This window comes from Mastigoproctus giganteus, chromosome 12 (genome assembly GCF_048544385.1).
Source record: "Mastigoproctus giganteus isolate SK-2022 chromosome 12, ASM4854438v1, whole genome shotgun sequence".
Lineage (NCBI taxonomy): Eukaryota > Metazoa > Arthropoda > Arachnida > Uropygi > Thelyphonidae > Mastigoproctus > Mastigoproctus giganteus.
The window spans coordinates 113,982,076-114,003,296 of NC_143586.1; the positions used below are offsets into that span (position 1 = coordinate 113,982,076).

General features: G+C 36.8%; 1 protein-coding gene across 1 annotated transcript in view; it reads left to right on the top strand.

Moving 5' to 3' along the window:
• Positions 1-21,221, top strand: part of LOC150077352 (ATP-dependent RNA helicase A-like) — a 338,077-nt gene that overhangs the window by 193,547 nt on the left and 123,309 nt on the right. Inside the window, 2 exon segments of the mRNA XM_090386433.1 lie at positions 830-986; positions 8,615-8,718. Coding sequence (XP_090242559.1) covers positions 830-986; positions 8,615-8,718 — 261 coding nt within the window.

Sequence of the window (21,221 nt, forward strand, 5' to 3'; positions counted from 1 at the left end):
CTTTCCTTTTGCTTCCAAAATAAGTGAAGATTTTCTGATTCCTGTTCTTTGTACTTTTAGAATGGATTTTTGATATGCCTTGCTATGCTTAATCTCCTGAGCATTTTCATTACATATTTTTATTTACAACAGGATTCGTGATTCTTTGATAATTTCTAATTATCAAATGTATCTTTTTTTTCTCCCCTTCCTGCACTAAGGTGATAATTTTTTCACATCTGTTTTGGTTTATACTTAAATATATACTTGAATATGTTAATATAAAAATGCATAGTAGTTTTTGGAATGACTTCCTTGAACGTTTCCTATTTAGCTTTTTTATTTGTTAAAATTAACATGCATTTTTATATTAACATATTGAAGTATATATTTAAGTATACACCAAAGCAGGTGTGAAAAAATGATCACAAAAAAGTCTAGGAGTGCCTGTACTGCAATGCATACTAGTACCAGATTAAATCCTATACATGGCCAAAACAATGCACAGTCTGTTGTTGTTTTTCTTTTAGTGAAATTTTCAATTCCATTGTTTAGAATTATTTTTTATTTTCTAAATAGTCTAAATGAGTTGATGTAAAAACTTTATATGGTCACTCAGGCTTTTTCAGCTGTTCATTTTGTTGTTCTTGGGAGCTTGATATTTATTAGAAGAATGAACTTTTGGCAAGTATTAGACATGCATTGTCATCATGAGTATCAGTTACATATACATATAATTAATTTTTATTTGATTTCTATAGTCTCAAGCCAAGCAAGGTTTGGCACTTGGCTAATCTTGTTTTTAATATTGTATTGTAATGTATTATATTATATTATAATTTCCCAACAGTCTGACTTCATTATGGTTGTTCTGAGAGATATGGTATGTGCCTTTCCTGAGATTCGAGTTATCCTGATGTCTGCAACAATTGATACAAGCCTCTTTCAGAAATATTTTGGCGGTTGTCCTATTATAGAAGTACCAGGAAGATCATATCCCGTTCAAGGTGAGTTAGTCAGCCAATGTGTATAATATTGATAAAGTTTTTGCTAAGTGCAAATTCTGTTTAGTTAAAATTTTAATTTTTTACTATAATGCAGGGTTATCTATTTATCTCACAATCCAGGAGATATTTAATTGATTAGTTTTTACAATCAGATTCACAATTATTTTCAAGGCATTTGAAAATAGATTTTCCCCAGTAATTCGCAAGAGGTTCGAAAGTCATGTGACACTCCTAAATTTATTAACGTATGTATGTACACATATACCATACTCATATTAATAAAAGTGCATTAGCAGAGGCATATGAGCAAGAAAGCAAGCTTATACAGCATCAGCAAAAAAAAAAAATATATTCCTTCCCATTTCATCCATCGAGTCGCTCCAAATGTTTGTCTAGTTCAGTCTTATTTATTTAAGCTACCAACTTCCACAACAGATGGAAGGATGTTCCAGCAATCAGCTACCCACTGGCTGAAGGCAAACTTCTGCACAGCTATTCTACAACTGTCTTTCCTCAATTTGACTCTATGCACCCTCAGGTTCTTAATCTGAGCAAGCAGAAGTATCCCATCAGCATTGAGCCTGCTCAAACCATTCAAGGCCTTATACACCTCAGTCAGATCACCTCACGGGTACCTAGTCTCCAGATGCTGCAACTTGCAGAACTTAAGCCTTTCTTTGTAAGCACACCCCTTTGTTCCTCTCACTAATCTTGTTGCCCTTCTCTGTACTCGTTTTAGCAACCCTACATCCTTCCTAAAATGAGGCCTTGGTTAAGGTGTAGCCTGACCATTGCCTTATACAAAGGGATAATCACTTCCTTGTCTCTGCTGGCAAAATTGCTATATATCATTGACAAAACTCCATGACCTGCTCTGGCAGCCCATCTGTTCTGTCAGATATGTAGATCAGAGAACTTCATATCTGATTGCACAGTTACAGAATGAGAAGATGTGAATACATCTGTATTACTTTTTGAAAATGAAAAACAAAGTTCACTTTTACCGTGGGTTTTCCTTCCTGTGAGTGGTGTAATGCAAATTTTGAACCATTTTTCAGTGGCAGTGGCATTTTTGTTGTTCCACATATTTGAGTTGTCTTACTTAAAGTTGAAACTCTAGATTTTTTTTTTTTTTCATGTTTCCTAATTAACTTGAAGTTTTGGTTCTGTCGAAAGAATGATCTTTTTAATGTTTAATATGTGGATGCAAATGAAAAAATTAAGAAATATGAGGGTTATCGCATACTGTGTAAATACTCTTCACTTCATAAGCTTTTGCAATTAACGTTTATCAGGGTAATAATTTGAACTTTAACCTCTGCATTAGTGTGTGCTGGAAACAGTTCCTGCATTGAATGTGTATGTGTGTGTGTAGAAGCTTTTAAAAATGGATGGGGATATTGATTAAAGTCTGATCACAGTTTCAGATCCAAGATCTCTTATTAAAATTAAAACTTTACATGGTTGAATCTTGACACAAAATTATGAATTGCTGCAGGAATTGTGGTAAGTCAACTAATTATAGCATGCTTTTACAGTGGTCCCAAAGGTTTTGTCGAGATCAGACCAGTATGAAAGGTGACAAACAGGGAGACCAAGAAATCTAAAGACAGCACATTAGCAGTCAGTATTAACACTTTCAGAGGAAGATAGATGTATGAATTTGTAATTCATCTGAATTTTAACTGGGGTGTTACTAACATGAAAGGTCACAATCTAATGTGTAACACATTGATTACTAATTGATTAACTAATAATGTATAAAAGTAATTGTTTTTCACTTTTGTAATATTCACTCCACATTTCTAATAATAAGTTAAGAATTGTAGTATGCTGTCTGCCTTTGTAATGCAGCTTGCTATTTCTTCCTGGATTTCAGTAATAAAGTTGTGTGTTTTTGTTACTGTAACAAAACTACAACTTTCTGAAACATGACTTTTATGCACAAACTGAGAACATTTTTGTTTAAGTTCATCCACCATATTGCCCATACATTCCTCCAATCAGCACACAACGACAAACATAATATCCAGTACTTCAGCTGCAACATAAAGTACATGGATAGCTAATGTGACATGTATGAAAAAGAAATAATTGCCAGATTCCTATTTTTCCCCATTTTAATATAATTTTGGCAGCTCAGCATCATCTCTTTCTAAAAGAGTTAAATATAAAATTTTATGAAAATCCATCCAGTGCTTCAATTATTACTCTGTGTGGTAAAGGATAGCCTATGTGTGATATGTATAAAACAAAATAAATAATAATAATTGCTGGATTTCTATTTTTTCAATATAATAAAATTTGGAATGGCTCAACAAATCTTTCTAAAAGACTGAAATATAAAATTTCATGAAAATCCCTCCATTTCAAGTTAATACATTCAGACAGACAGACATAGTGAAAACAATAGTTTATTATGCATATATGTGTGTGAACTTACCTAACAGCACAATCGTGTATACTCACACATAGCCGACCGGGCTAGCCGAGTGGGTAAAGTACCTGCCTGGCAACCCAAAGGTCGCGGGTTCGATTCCAGCCTCGGGCTTGGATCAAAGTACTGCAAAAACCTTGGGAGGTGCAATATGGCCACAGAAGCCGATGCGCCAACAACTACCAAATCAAAAAAAAAAGAAAAAAAAATACACACATAAAAGAACATATATAATACATCACACATCATATGGAAAAGTGACACAACAACTCAAAAAATGCAATTTGTGAAAAGCAAAAACCAAGAAAAAGATAAGGTTTCATCTCAGTTGTGGGTATTAATATAAGATAAGAAGAACATTTTCAGCTTGATAAAGTGCAATAAACCTTTCTGACAGAATGTTAGAAAGGCTTATTGCACCTCCTATTGTATTAACTCGAATTCAGAAGCGAATTCTGAATACTTTCAGAAGCAAACCTTGTTTTAAGGTTTGCATTTGAAATAACAATCTCTAAGCTCTCAATCTTTTCAGTTTAACAGAATTTTCTCTTAAAAAAAGAATTGTACTTGAGCTCTTATGAATGCTGAACTGTTTAATGACATCGGTCTTAGAATGCATGCCATTAAAATGAAATGTCGATTATCCGTGGTAATTCGAGGATGTGGTAATTCTAGAGGATAATTGAAAAACATGGTGAATCAAATTATGTTCTTATTTATTTATACGGCTTCCAAAACACACAAAAATAGAAGATCTTGCATGTATATAACAACAACAATATTTTATTCATTTTGATAGAAAGTCTGTAAATTTTTTTTTTTTTGTAGCATTATTTTGTCTTTTATTTTTCTTATGTGCACATGGACCTGTAACATTTCAATATAATCTACATCCTCTTGACTTTTCACGAATAGTCTGTTCTGCTATAACATGGTACAGTCAGTCCTCGTATAGCACGATAGTTGTGTTCCTAGAAACCCTCGTGCAATGCAAAATCGTGCAATATAAACAACAGGCCCTATGGGAAAAATAGGGTTAGGTGCCGACCATCCAAGATTGAACACACATTTGTAACCAAAACATTACCAAACACAATAAATAATCGTAATAAAATAATTACGTATTTTATTACGATTATTTATTATTATACGTAATACATAAGCATTTTAAGTAATACGTAAGTATTTTATTACGACTATTACGTAATAAAATATTGCTAATGATTTTGTTTCGATCGTAAGCAAACTTGTTTTTTGTTTGATTTTCTATCTTTCAGATGACAGCTGTTCCATCTCTTCCAATTCTTTGGGTCTTAATCTAATGGATTTTAATTACACTTTGAGTTGTTCCTGCTCTGAACGTTTTTATTTTCTCTGCATTCTTTATAATTCTCGGCGTTGCCTCATTTAGGTGTGTAGCACATGCAATATCACATGGTCTTTCATTTCGCTCAAAGCGTTTCACAATTTCATATATTTTCTCTATCGACAGAAGCGGACTGGCCATAAGCCTTAACAGGGAAACTCCGATGGGCCGGAGGCCAGTGCGATTTTGGACATAAACGCTAATATAAGGTCACTACAAATTTTCCCTGTTAAGAATTTTTGATCCAGTCCACCTCTGTTTATCGATATTGCTTTTGTTTTTCTCTGTGAATCTGCAGTGTCTTCACCAGGACGCTTCCTTTTCACACCTTTTAAGTATTTTACTCATTTTTAGGGAATAAAGCACAATTACAAAACGAGGAGGCACGCTTGATACACATAAACAAAGCTGCGCGCGTGTAGCAACTGAGTAAACAACACCGTAAAGGCAGAGATACACTATTAACGCCTCACATTTTACTAAAGCACATTTCTAGGGGTTACTACCATAAAACAAAACAATTTCCAGTTGCGTTTCTGCTAGTGGAATCTGTTATAAACTGGTCTCGATCTAATTGCATTTGTAAACTCGATCTAATTGCATTTGTGATAATACTTATAGCTGGAATTGTGTCGATTTTTACGTTATTATGGTGAAATGTGTTTCCCCTTCACTGATATAAAAAACAAATACATTTTCAGATTCTTCTCTTCATTCCTATCGTGTTGCGTTCAGTTGGGGTGGTTCCGCCTTCGACTGCCATTTATTGTAAACACAAAGGCGAATCATGCATAAGCGAATTCGGTTCGTGTTATATAAGATATCATTCCCCTATTTATGAATCGTGTATGATCGAATTCGTGTAATGTAAACACGTGTTATACGAGGACTGACTGTACATGTGTTCCTAAAAATCTCCGCATTATGATATTTCACGCATTAAAAACAACAGGGCTTATGGGGAAAATAAAGATGGAGCAGAGCACTGAAACAATTTTCAGTCCAGTAAGTAAAACACGAAAAAAAGTTAGAAATCCAATAAATTGCTAACAGAAGTTTAAAAATCTTAAATTTCTAATAAATGAATATTACAGTAAATATACCTTTACAAGAGGCACCTCCATAGTCAGGTGGGCAGGAGAAACGGTGCGTAGCGCACGCTTCTTGATCAGACCAGGGTTCGAGCCTGTGACCACCAAATACGGAGGATGTGGAAAGGTCAGGAAATGACCACCGCATATCCCTGGAGCAATATGGGCTTAGTTACTAATGCTCCTAAAAAAAACCAAATAATAAACCTTGACAAGATATGAAGTTTTCTTGATTGATATTTCTGTTAACTGACATTTTTTTTTTTTTTTTTTTTTAAATTGTAAAATTAAGAGAGTAAAAAAGATAAGTAATCAGTAATGACAAATATGGGATGCACAAATTGCACACATGAGACAAAACAAAGAGAAGATCTTCTGAAAATGTATTTATGTTTTTTATATGATTTAAGATTTCATGGAGGGGAAAACATATTTCCATAATAACAGAATTCCAGCTATCGAAATTGTCCCAAATGCAGTAAGATCGAGTTTACCTCCTGTTTATAATTAGATTATACCAACGGAAAAGCCCAGTAAACCAGGAACTTCTAATTGTTTTTATTGTTTTATGGTAGTGATCTCCAGAAACCTGCTCTTCTGCTCACACTAAATTTCTGCTCACTAAATTTCTATTTGAACAGAAAAATGTGAGTCCCTGAAAACATGACTCAGTCTCCAATATCACGTGTTGTCTTGTGAATGCAGCAAATAACAACAGTGTGTCTCTGACCAATACAACTACAGTAAATTGGAAATGTAGCTCCCACACATTTTACATTTGACATTTTTAAGCTTTGTAAACTTTTATGTATTGCTGCGCAGGTCACTACATTCTGCTTGGTGCCGGGTTTTGTATTTATTTGGTGGTACTCGCAGACGAAATCGCCCATGAGCCAACGTGAAAATTGCATTATGCTTGCAGTGTTCCCTAATATATATCAGTCGCATTGGAGCAAATCTGCGTTATGAAAATACGCGTTATAGCAGAACTACTTTAATGTCCCTGCAGCTGTTAGGGCCTCATTACAACTTACTTTACAAGCTGGCTGTAGTTTATCATCATTGTCCTCTTCAGGTCCTGCCATAGGTTCTTGCGCAATTTGAATTAAGTGATCATCAGTAATTTTTTTCTTATTTAAGATAGCATCTTTAATTGTTAGTGACTTCCAAAAAAAAAAAAGAATCTTTTCTTCCGTGATCAAGGTCTTTCTGTACAATCGTTTCATGCTCTCAATCATCCCCTGGTCCATAAGTTGTATCAGTTGCATTACGTTGGGTGAAGATAAGTGGAAACAGTATTGCCATTTTCTGCAGATAGTTTTTCCAATGGAGGTTGGGATGGAGCGTAACTAATAACAAAATTGCTTTGTGGGCACGTGCCCTTTACAAGACAATTTTTTAATGTGAGGAGCAAATTTTACAATACGTACAACACCTGGCAAGCACAGGAACAAGCTTTCGCCATGTTTAGTAGACAAATGCGAATAATTTACATTTGTATGCTATTTGGTGGTATAAATGCAGCAGGCATTTCAAGGCTTGTCAAGGCATTTCAAGGCTTGACCGCATCTGCGGGTGTAAAAACATCTGACGTGATTTACCAGGTGGCAAAACGAGAGGTGCGACAGTGATTTCCTGTATGTACTTTACGAATCCACTTGCACAGATAAATAATATTTTAAATGTTTGTTGAAAATAAAACTACATACATATAAAGGAACACGGTTAATCCAACCCTCCAGATAATTGAGTCCCGGATAAATGACGTTTTACTGTAATTACAGCTTTTAAAATCTTAATTTGTCTGCGATTGGCATAATAGGCATACTGTGTAGTGGAAGTTAATTTCATTACCCCAATGAGCGATTTCTCACATTCAGCCTGCAAGCTCACCATTAATTTCAATAAATTAGAATTGTTTAATTTTGAAATGCAAAAATTGTAATAAATAAAAGTTAAAAATAAGATTGGTGGAAAATTTTGGGTTGTTAAGAGAATTTGTTTGTCTTTCAGGGTTGATATAACAAATGTAAGACAGTATTAAGTTTATGGGAAATTGGCTGGCACCAATGACATAGGTCATTATAATGTTCTGTGTCATTAAAAAGAGGCTGATCTATAAAGAGCTTTATATGGTAATACTTGTAAACACAGTTTCTAGAGTTAAAAGAGGATCTTATATGCATGCACGTAATTTGTTGGTACTGCTTTGAAAGAACCTTTAAAATGTGTATTTGTTCGTACTCGGAAATGGTTAGTTGTGGAAATAACTTTCCAGTATCACAGCACACATTGCTTTGTGTAGCAGCAGGTCCATTTTGAGATTGAGATTTTTACTAGTTGGTAAACTAATCAAGGTTGTTGCCCCATCCATCACTTAAATTAATGAGAGGTTTGACATCACTATCACATGCCTCACTGCATTTGTTTCATTTGTAATTATTCTGCTGCTAAGATGTACTGTTTGTGGACAGCCTGGAAGTTTTAAGGCACGCTTCTTTTTTTTTTACTTAAATCACATTACACATTAGATATCTGGATTACATTTACCGCTTTATCATTACACTTAAATTTTTTTATTAAGTTGTACATTTGTATCATATTTGAATGATTTTTTTTACATTTGGATGTATTTTGTGATTATTCTGATGATAAAGTTATAGTTAAATTTATTGAGAATAGAAGTTGATACCTTCTCATTTTGAATTATATCATTTTATTCTTACCTCCTTAGAATATTTCTTAGAAGACTGCATACAGTTATTGAACTTTGTACCACCTCCTAGCACCAGGAAGAAACGGAGGGATGATGATATCCCAGATGCTGATGACATTGATGTAAGTAACACCTACAATGTCTAGGAGAGAGTGCAATTTGGTATTGAAAATGGGGTTGGTGATTATTACTTTTTTATTATAAATGCCTTAATTCTCTGCAATATGATTTTTACTTAATGTATACTCAGTTTTCTTCTTAATTCAATTAATAAAATTTTTTTATGCAAATTAATAATGCATAAGAAGCAGATTGAATTAACACTTTAAATTCCCTACAATTTTAAATGAATAGCAAGTAAACTGCAGGCATTAACCATTTGAGTGAGAAGAAAGCTGGGGTCTCTCGGTCTTATGATAGCAGCAGTAATATTATATGGCATCTCCGTAGCCAGATGGGAGGGAGCAGCAGTGCGCAGCACACGCTTCTTGATTAGACCGGGGTTCGAGCTCGTCACCACCAAATACGGAGGATGCAGAAAGGTCAAGGAATGACCACCGCATATCCCCGGAGCAATATGGCCTTAGTTGCTAATGCTCCTAAAAACCAAAAAATAACAACAATATAATAGTAATATTATGAATTGACATTCTTCTTTTAGACTATTCTCTCCCTCTTTATTAAAAAAAAAAAAAAAAAAAAAAAACCCTTTCATATGATATCTGCAATGATGGACAAAAGTGTAGTAGATAGGCTTGCAAGATAATTGATACAGGTCACTTAAATTGGTATAGATGTAATGTTTGCGGGCCAGCAGTGCCATATCTGATATCATAATTAAATCCTGCAAATAACTCAAATCAAGCATACTACAGGCAGTTCTCGCTTTAAGAGTTTTTTTTTTTTTTTTTCCCTCCCCAAAGTATCAAATATCAGCAAAATCAAAAATATCAACATTAATTCCAAAAAATGAATGTGAAACATTTATAAATACTGCATTTCAAACCACGCATGTAGCTATACTATATAGTGTACCCCACTTTATGATATTAACCCATTACAATCATCATATCCCGAAAATATCGTAATGTGAACCCAATAACACATTGTTTTTTGGTAATTTATTCCATGACTCGGAAGTTCAAATTTTCGCAATATAACTCCCTATAAGGTCATTTTTATAGAGTAAATTGTGTTAGTAACCATTTCGTTACCAATACCCAAGGTCCTTGAGGTTGTTACAGACATTCTCTCAGATACACCAGACAAGCTGTACTTGCTACCTGGGAGTCTAAAATGTTTGCCTTCAAGATGGTGAAGTAATCCTGGGTATAACCTCCATGCACAAGCACACGGTGGAGGACCACCCAGGTGTGAACCAACATAAGCAGGGGTCGAGGTGTGGTGCCCACACCACACAGAGGAATGCCACCCCTCTGTGTTACCAGGCTTCCAGATCAGCTAGTGTATAGTCTTGCTACCTCTACTCTGCCAGATAGTGACTGGAGGGAGTCTGAGTAGTGTGTATGTGGGGGGGGGGGGAATTGTTGAGGCCACATTATGTCAAGGATCTAGGTATATTCTTACCATATTTTTCGATATGGCTATGCCATATCGAAAAATTTCATTATTTCATACAGCATGTCCCACCCACTTTTTCTTACTATTGAATACACCATGAATTATCAAACTAATAGAGCAAGCTTATCTGCAAAAAGATTTCAACCTCCTAAACACTTCTTAATTAATTTCCCAAATATACGTGGCCTCAATTCTCATCTCAACGATGTCCATTTCCACTTGCAGTCTGCAAGTGTAATCCCATGTACTTTTTCTGACAGAATCTCAGTTATTGTTTGAATCAACTACTGCTCATCTCAGTTGCCTAAATTATTTGCTGTATGATTCCTTTTGCCCCAAAGGTGGAACTTGTGCATATGTCCGTTCCGATATTCCCTGTCAGAGACTTCGTAATTTGAAATCTCCTCTTTTCGATCTTCTCTGGCTTAAAATCTCTCTACCTCATTCTGTCAAATTCATCTGTTGTCTCTACCGTTCTCCCAACTCCACTAGTCACTTGGAACTCTTTGACTACATCTCTTTGCAACTTGACTCTCTCCAGTCCAATTTCCTAACAGTGAGGTAATTTTCCTTGGTGATTTTAATGTTCACAACACCAGCTGGCTTCCGTTTTCTAGTCACACCGACCCTACTGTCGAGATGCTGAGGCTTTTGCAATTACTAATGCCCTTGCACAGATTGTTCATTTACCTACAAGAATACTGGACAATCCTAACTTTTCAGCCAACACGCTTGATCTTTTTCTCACAAAACAACTCTTCTAAGTACACAGTCGAAGTGAGAGGTCCTTTAGGCACCTCAGATCACAACTTGATGATTGTCTCTTCTCCAATGTAGCCTTTATCTCATGGCTATTCCCAACCTCGTATTGTTTGGCTTTACAAGAATGCAAAATGGGATGAACTGCGAGATTTCTTTTCCGTTGTCAGATTACTGTTTCAAAACTTCTGATGTCACCGTTTGCTCAGATCGTGTCAGTGAAATTAATCTTGCAAGAATGGAAGCCTTTATCTCACACTCCACTTTAAAATCTCGTCCTTTATCTAAATCTTTGTTTTCCAATCTGATGTCACCGTTTGCTCAGTTTGTTTCAGTGAAATTAATCTTGAAGGAATGGAATCCTTTATCCCACACTCCACTTTAAAATCTCATCCTTTATCTAAACCTTTGTTTTCCAATAAATGTGCTAGGGCTGCTCAAGAGAAGAACTTTACATTTCATAATTGGCTTGTTTCTAATTCTTTAGTTTCATTTTCTGCCTACTCCAAAGTTTGCAACAGTTGTAAAGCAGTTATTAATCAGTCTAAACTAGATTTTGAACAGGATAGGAGTAGAAAATTTGCTTCTTGCCCTAATGGTAGCCGAGCATTCTGGTCTCTTGCCAAAGCTATTGGCCTCAACTTTTGCCCATCTCTGCTCCCACCTCTGTCCAAACCTTAATTGTCCTATTCTTAATTCTCTTCTATTCGAGTGTGTCCCATCCTTAGGAAAGCAGTTGTTTCTGCTGAAAACTGCAGAGTATGTTCTGAAAAATTTTGTTATGAGCCCTGCATGATCTCTCCAGATTAGAGTTGGTTGATAAGATTTAAGGAATGCTTGCTAACCTGGTTGAGTAAAATTACAGACATTTGTAAGATCTGGTGCTGTCTATGGTTAATATCACTAATGATATGGTTAATATCACTAATGATATTAAGCATATCCACCTTATTAACACTGTAATATCATAATTTAACCTTTTGTTCCCTGACAATCAGAATTATAGCCTTTTTTGGGACCAGTGCCTTCTGTTCCAGGCATGTCTTTTTGTAGGCTGGTGCATGAGGAAGGCTTAACCATTGGGTTGGATACCTATTTGCCTGATGAATCCCTGATGCCATCCTGAGTCAAACTGTTATTTCCAAATCTAGTCTTCCACATAATTAAGCTAAATTAAAAAAAAATAATAATTAGTTTACTCAGTAAAATATCTTGAAATATCTTAGGTTACAATTTAGTGTCAGTGTTATCAGTAAGAAACTTCCACTACTAACCAACTCCCTTTATTGACTGTTGTAACTCACTGCTCTGGATTAGCATTTGCTGAACAGTAATATTACTGTTCCCATAAGTAATTGAAGATATCCCAAATATATCATCATCAGCCATTTTAAATCCACTGCAGGATGAAGGCCTCTCCAGCAACTTTCCAGTTCCTTCTGTTTTGAGCACTGGCCATCCATTTATTACCCACAAATTCATGAATTTCGTCTATCCATCTCCACCTTTGTCTTCCAGGTTTTCTTCTAGCTCCTCTTGGGTACCATTCTGTTATTTTCTTAGTCCATCTGTCATCATGTCTTCGAGCTAAGTGTCCTGCCCAAGACCATTTTAGTTTAGTTTTGATAAGAATGTTCTTTACTCGAGTTTGCTGCCTAATCTATGTGTTTCTCTTCTTATCTAACGGTCTGATTCCTAATATAATTTGTTGCATTCTTCGCTGTTTAGTTCTCAGCTTCTCTTCCATTCTTTTGGTCAGTGCCCAAGTTTCACTTCCATAAATCATGGTGGGGAGTATACATTGGTTCATTATTTTACGTTTCAGACAAATTGGAATATTGCTCCTAACTATGTGACTAAATTTTCCTGAATGCTGTCCATCCAAAATTTATTCTTCTCTTGACTTCCACCCATTTATCATTATTACAGCTAATAACTTGCCCCAGATAAGTATATGACTCCACCTTTTCAATTACTGCTCCTTCAATCATTATTTCCCTTTCTGTGGCATACTTGTTCTTCATTACTTTTGTTTTAGCCATATTCATCTTTAGTCCAAAATCCTTACTAACTGTGCAGAACTGATTAAGATTTTCCTCTAATTCTTTGGGATCGTGGCTTATGACCACAATATCGTCTGCAAATCGTAAATGGTTTAGGTACTTTCCGTTCACATTAACTCCTTTCTGCAACCAGTCTAATCTTCTGAAAGCATCCTCAAGGGCAGCAGTAAACAGCTTCGGAGATATTGTGTCTCCTTGTCAAACTTCTTTCTCTATTGTAAATTTCCTACTGTCTTTGTGTAGTCTAATAAAGGAGATAGCACTCTCATATATTTTCTTCAAAATCATAATATGTGGGGTACCTATGCCTTGTCTTTCCAGTGCCTGAAACATTGCCTTATGCTGTATGGAGTCAAATGCCTTTTCATAATCCACAAATTCCAGGCATAATGGTGTTTTATATTCATTTGCTTTCTCCATTAGCTGTGATATTATGTGAAGGTGATCCATAGTTGAGAATCCCGCCCTAAAGCCAGTTTGCTCTTTTGGTTGATTCTCTTCAAGTATTCTTTATAATCTGTTAGTAATGACTCTTGTGAACAACTTGTAGATGTGGGATAACAAGCTAATTGGTCTATAATTTCCAATTTCTAATTTATCTCCTTTCTTATGCAGCGAAACTATGATTGCATTATTCCACTGCTTAGGCGTCACACCTTTTCTAATGCACTTTGTGAACCTTGCCAGTTTTGTGTTATGTCTCTTTCTCCCAATTTTAACAACTCTACAGTAACTTCATCTTCCTCCGGGGCTTTCTGATTCTTCATTTTCTTCAATGCATGTTCTACCTCATCAGGAAGAATATCGGGTATGTCGTATGTGTTGCTACTTTGCAATCCATCTTCCCCACTGCTGGCATCATTCCCTCGCTCCTTGTGTAATTCTCTATAGTAGTCTTCTGCTATTTGAATTATGCCTTCTCTGCTGTTTATAAGTACACCATCGCTATTCTTCAGTTTCAGTATCATTTGTCATTCTGTATTACTGCTCATGGCTGCTGATTTAAATCCTTTGTTTTCCTTTAATGCTTGTTATACTTTTCTTGTGTTGAATCTTCTTATGTCCTCTCTGAGTCTCTTTCTAATGCCTTTGGATAACTCAGTATACTCAATTTTTTCCTTGTCAGTGTTGATCTTGCTCTTCATTTTTCGCCTTCGGTTCATCATAACAAGTGTTTCTTGACTAATTTTTTCTTCTTTGGATTTCTTTTTACCTATAGGTTTCTTGGGCTTTATCACTTTCAGAAAGTTGTAATATTCTTCATTGATATCTTGGTCCTAAGCAGTCTGCAGAAGCTCAAACTTGTTCTTAAGTTCCAGTACATACTGCTTTTTTCTCCTCTTCTGTTATCTCAAAGACCTTTGTATTATTTACTCGAATCAGTTTTTTCCTTTCCTTTCCTACATCTATATTAAGTGTACATTTTGCCATTCTGTGATCACTTCCAACATTTACCTTGTTCAGGGCAGTAACATCATTCACGGTATATCTCTCTAGTGAGGATGAAGTCGATTTCATTAGTTGTTAATCCATTTGGGTTCTTCCATGTCCACTTTCTGTTCACCCTTTTCTTGAAAAAAGTGTTTATTACTGACAATCCTTGAGATTCTGCGAATTCCACGTCTTTCATTTCTTTTACCAATTCCAAAATTTCCTATAGTTCCCCTTTCTGCACTGTTTTGTCTTTTTCCAACCTTAGCATTGAAGTCCCCCATAATAATAGTGTAGTGGGTTTTCTGCTCATCTAGAAGACTCAATTTCGGTGTACATTTTTTCAACCTCTTCATCATCATGGCTCGATGTTGGTGCATAAATCATTATAACCTTTAGCTTGTACCTCTTAGTAATCTTGAGTATTAGTCTTTACACCCTTGGTGATCTACTTTTAAATCTTTATGGACCAGAAACCCAACTCCACCTTCACTCCTTTCACTGTTTCCATTGGTGTACAGCAGATTTCCACTTGATAAACTTATAAGTGATTTATTTCTTCTTCTTGTTTCAGCCAAACCGATTATTCCAATTCACATTTTCTAATTCCTTTTCCAGCTCTAATATCCTGTCTTCTCTGATGAGTGATCTTCCGTTGTAACAGGCCAAGTTCAGTTTCTGTGCATTGCAGCCTGGTCATACCCAGAGATTCTTAGCACCCTCTGCTTCCACTCTGATGGTCTCACTGCCGTAAGAGGGAGAGTGAAAGCTGCTGGGGACTGAGGGCCATTTGTTTTGTTGTGCTGTCATATGCTTGGAGGGTTTGGTCTTTTCCTCTTCACGCTGACCAGGCGTCTTGAAGAGAACCACTCTACACGTTCGTTGCCACCTGAGTGACGTAACAGGGCTTACCATCGAGAAGGTGTGCATGAGTGGATTTTAGGGAGGCAGGCCAACTGGACTTCTCCTAAATCTTCTGTAATAGAGAGATATTGGATCCAACAATCTTTAGTCTGAGTATCTGATAACGCACAGGATACCTGTTCCCCTCTAAGCCTCAAATATATATACCTGCTCCAATCTGTATTTAGTGCTATCCTGAACTAACCTTTTGGAGTATATGCTTTAAAAATATTGGCTTCTAACTGTGTAGATATTGCATAAACAGACCTTAGCCTACTCTGCTTATCATTCAGGAAGAATCTAAAAAATTACAGTTTTTGTAATATATAAAATAACTGCTGTTATTTATAGTACAGGCGTCTTGAAAAGAACCACTCTACACTTGATAAACTTATAAGTGATTCATTTCTTCTTCATGTTTCAGCCAAACCGATGATATTCCAATTCACATTTTCTAATTCCTTTTCCAGCTCTGATATCCTGTATTCACCGATGAGTGATCTTACGTTTTAACAGGCCAAGTTCAGTTTCCGTGCATGACAGTCTGGTCGTACCCAGAGATTCTTAGCACCCTCTGCTTCCACTCTGATTCTCTCACTGCTGTAAGAGGGAGAGCAAAAGCTGCTGGGGCTAAGCGTTGGGACCTCGGGATGCCGGATTAGTGAGTTTGCTGGATCACCGGTGGTTATTTCGTCACATACAGTTTACCCACCAGCTAACCACTTCCTCCTACCTTTAACATGTTGACTGCCTAACTAGTTTAAGAAAAAAATTCCCCAGGGGCCAAAAAATATTTAGCAAATAATTTGATTAGTAATTCTAAATAAATATTGTAATGTCAGTGTTGTCGTTTTTTTCGCTTAAAATAAAAAAAGTATTTTTTTTATGTCGCATGTATGTGGCCAACATATGTTAGTTACTTTATTTCTTGAGAAGCCGTGTCGGCCAGGTACGTGCGAGACGTTTACGGCATACATATGAAGGTCATAATAAATAAAACTAATTATGATAGAATAAACTCAAACATTCCAATAAGTTTGTCGGTATTGTTAGATATTTTGTGAAAACAAGTTTGTTAGGGCTCTGTATTAGTCATGTTGTGTTGTGTTTTTCTGCAAGTTTGTACAATTGTGTTGTAAAAAAAAAAAAATAATAATCTGAAAAGCAATGGCTAAAAGAAAATTACTAAAATAAGAGGAACTGAGAGAAATTGCTGGGATTTACAATTAAGCACAGTTAAACTTCTCACAGACACACCGCTGTCAAGTTTTTAAGAAGTTCAACTTTATCTATTATGGACAATGTATGGTGTTTGTGCTTTCCACCACGAGAGGCGCTTCCTTCAGGCATTGGAACCATGGCTGGGGCTAAATGTGAGCAGGTTATAATAATAAATGCAGAAAAACAATTTCGGCACCTCTGTAGCCAGGTGGGAAGGAGCAGCAGTGCATAGCACACGCTTCTTGATTAGACAGAGGTTCGAGCCCATCACCACCCTCCATCATCACCCTCCACCAAATACGGAGGATGCGGAAAGGTCAGGGTATGACCACCGCATATCCCGGAGCAATATGGCCTTAGTTGCTAATGCTCCTAAAAACCAAAACAACAAACAAACAAGCAGAAAAACAACTGGGAATGGCTTGCCAGTGTTTTTGCGCCGATAAGTTCGTGCCAACAGCTGATGCTTTTGGCATCAGCATCAGCTGTTGCCACCAATGTCACCAAAACAGTAGTGGCAGGTCGGTGCACCGACCTGGGAAATTTGAAATTATGTCCGCATTAGCGGTGTAACCGGTGGCCGTATTAGTGATGGTTGACCTGAATTTAAATTACAGAAATCTGATCTTAATGTTGTTTCTGAATCTGACAGCCGTTCTCAGCCATTGTTCCTCAGTGCTATCAAAATTGGAAAATGTATTTAAAAACAGTATTATGTATAGTTCTTTAGTTTTTACAGAACTTCCAAATTAATTTCAAAAACTCTCCACTGGTAGCTGTTTTTTTTTTTTTTTTTTTGTTTGTTATTTGGTTTTTAGGAGCATTAGCAACTACGGCCATATTGCTCCGGGAATATGTGGTGGTCATTCCCTTGACCTCTCCGCATCCTCCATATTTGGTGGTGATGGGCTCGAACCCCTGTCTAATCAAGAAGCATGTGCTACGAACTGCTGCTCCTTCCCACCTGGCTACAGAGATGCCTTCCACTGGTAGCATACATTTTTTTTCTGTCAAAGTGAATTTTGATTTTTTTTTAGTGCATTTTGTTGTTTAATAGTAATGGGATCCTGTGTTATTTCAAGATAATGTCCTCTAATGTGTTAGTTAAACTGATTGCAGTATTTCCCAATGAAAGAGGCTGGATTTTGTGCCTGTACTTTTTGGACTTTAACTATCACCGATCATGTGAATATAAAACAGAGTTATTATTCGATCAAATGATAGGGACGTAATAGTTCAAAAAATGAACATTTCATGTCTGAGATGATTGTTCATTTTTAAAATTTTAATATCAAGGGTGTCATAGTTTCAACCTTGATATTCGAAAACCAGAACAAATAAACATTTCATATCTGAAATGTTTATTTGTTCTGGTTTGTAAATTACAGAAACAGAAAAACTGCTTTACAATGAACTGCTCAGGAGTGCCCAAATCATTTTGTTGTATAAAAATTTCATTCTGATGTGTTTTACTGGAAATTATTTCAAAAGAATCCTTGTTTGTTCAGATAAATTTTGATTCACTTTTGCAATATATAATAGTAGCAATTTCTGCTTTATTTTATTTAAAATATATAAAATGATGAAATATGTACGGTACCAAGGTAGACAGATTTTAAGAGAATATCACCTTGAAAGTGTATTTTATTTAAAAGGAATGCTACACATTCAGAAATACAGTTACAGTAGATATAAGTTATTATTACTGTTCACATTGATAGGTGAGTTCGTTTGTAATGTTTTACTTGTGAAGCATTCAAAGTATCTACACTGATATTATATGGTTTAATTACTTAAAACCCATTTATAATTATGCCTTAGCACTTTCAAAAGCACTACCTTAAAGAACACTAAGTGGGGAAAGTCTTACAACAGGGAGTTTTATAATCACTGCATGGTACCAGAAGAAAATGTGAAAAAAAAAAAAAAAAAGGTGAAAGCATTACAATGAGAGATTACTGTATATCAAATATTTTCTTCCTCTTTTATATTATGTTTTCATTTGTCAGATATTTTGCTGAAATAAAAATTGATGTAAAAATAGTTGCCGGCTTTAACATTTTCTTTAAAACTAGTTGAAACATTTCGAAAAGCTCTCCATGCTGATTTCTTGCTATCACTAAGGGCACATTAGAACTGTTTGTCTTTGAAAAGTTTGCCTTATTTGTGGGCTGTCTTGGGAATTTCTCTTGCAAGCATATGAATGCAGGACTGCACTTCCAAAGCTTTCCCGAAATTTTTCATGAGCCCTCGTTTGATGTGGAGTGGTGGAAGCAAAACTTTATTTGGATCTACAAGAGGTTTAAATGCTATGTTCCTCATTCCAGGTGTTAATGATTTTCTTTAACTCCTCTTCTCAGAGGGCATATCCTTGGCAGAACTATCCCACTTGCGGAGAAAGCAACAATACTTAGTGTAGCCCTAATAAAATGGCGATTACCTTTAAATCACCGCATATCTGCCACTCAACTTCTGATAGCATTAGCATTAGCATTAGTAGAGGCATTTGATGCAAGAAAGCAAGCTTATGCAGCATCAGCCAAAAAAAAAAAAAAAAAAACCCACTTCCACTTCACCCCTCTGTTCGTTCAAAATACCTGTCCAGCTGAGCCTTAAACTTATTTAGGCTATCAACCTCCACCACAAGGGATGGAAGTCTGTTCCACCAACCAACCACCCGCTGGCTAAAGGCAAATTTCCGCACGCCTATCCTACATCTGTCTTTCCTCAATTTGAATTTATGCCCTCTCAGGTGATTTTTCTGAGCTAGAGGAAGAATCCCATCAGCATTGAGCATGCTTAAACCATTCAAGGCTTTATACACCTCTATCAGATCACCTCGCTGGTGCCTAGTCTCCAGACACTGTAATTTGCAAAACTTAAGCCTTTCTTCGTAAGAGCACCCCTTTGTTCCATTCACTAATCTTGTTGCCCTTCTCTGTACTTGTTCCAGCAGCTCTACATCCTTCTTGAAATGAGGTCTCCAGACCTGTATACAGTACTCTAGGTGTGGCCTGACCATCGCCTGCAGCACAGGTGCCAAAGTTCTTAAGGCTTCTTGAAGGAGTACAAATATGTTCAATGTGAATGATTTCTAGCTATTAAACCGGTTTTTTTTCGTCTACCTAAAATTAATTAATGCACTAAACTTGCATTAAAATATTTGGATCAATTCATGCTTTTTATATAATCCATATTATTCATTATCCTTATATCAAGGCCGCCGTAGCCTAGTGGTCAGGCTCGCAGGTGCATAAGTACACGTGCCTTGACTGACCGGGGTTCAAGCCCGTGACTGCTGAATACGGTGCTGTTTCTTGTATTCTGTGTATCTTATAAACTCCTCTGACCGTTTGGTCATCCCGGAGTATAAACAGAAAATTTATTTATTTATATACACTGAGTATGACCACCCATATGAAAACTGAATGCAACCCATTGACCACGCGAGGTACAAGAGTGTGCAGTTAGTTGACCCAAATAGCATAGATAAGGTGTAAGTGGTTCAGTAGGTAGTAAAATTCCTAGTGTGATGGGTAAAAGGATGGATTTATCAGACTTTGATGAAGGACAGATTGTGGGTGCCCAACGAGCTGGTGCCTTGATTTCCCAAATGACTGAACTGGTGGGGTGTTCAAGAGCCGCCGTAGTTAGTGTACCAGGGGTGGCATCAAAATGGTCGAACAACGACTCAACAACAAAACTGCAAAGGTCAGCGAAAGGGTTCGTGTTAGAGGTGAGTGCTGGGTCCGACGACTCGTACAGGCAAGTAGGCGCAGCACTGTAGAAGAGCTGCCTATCCGATACAACATGGGCCAACGCGGAACAATATCTGCCATGACCATGCATTGCACGTATGGGCTATACCAGCAGACGATCCCTACAGCATCCTCTCCTAACCAGGATTCATCTGCGTAAAAGACTCATCTGGTGGAAAGAGCTTGCAAGTTGGACATTACAAGACTGGAAGAAGGTGTGCTGGTCGGATGAGTCACATTATTTACTCCAAACCGTGGATGGTTGTGTACGGATTTGGCATCAACAACACGAGACTCTTGATCCATCATGCATGTTATCAAAAGTGCAGGCCGGTGGAGACGGTTGTATGGTGTGGAGCATGTTTCACTGGCAGGAACTTGGACCTCTGGTGCATGTGAACAACGTATCACTGGTCTCCGCTATCGGCAACTGCTTGCTGACTGTGTACACCCTACTATGTTACACTTTTCCCTGAATGGTGATGGTGTCTTCCAAGATGACAATGCGCCGAGCCATCGGACACTTGATGTGCAGGAATGGTTTGAGGAACACAGTTCTGACTTCCAGCATATCGATTGGCTTTCGAACTCGCTTGATATCAATCCCATAGAGCACTTGTGGGACACTATGGAAACACATATCAGGTGTCTACCTATACCGATCTCCATACCTGCATTGCTGACTGCATTACACACAGTAATGCAGTCAGCAATTGGCCATACCTCCCGAACGCTTCCGACATCTTGTTGAATTGATGCCACATCAGATAGCTGCTGTACTGAGAGCAAAATACCTGCGAAGTATTAGGTAGGTGGTCACAATTCATTGATCACTCAGTGTATATCAATCCATATCCTTCCCTATAGAAAACCATGGTTTACATTCTTCTTATTTTGATGCCGCCTCCT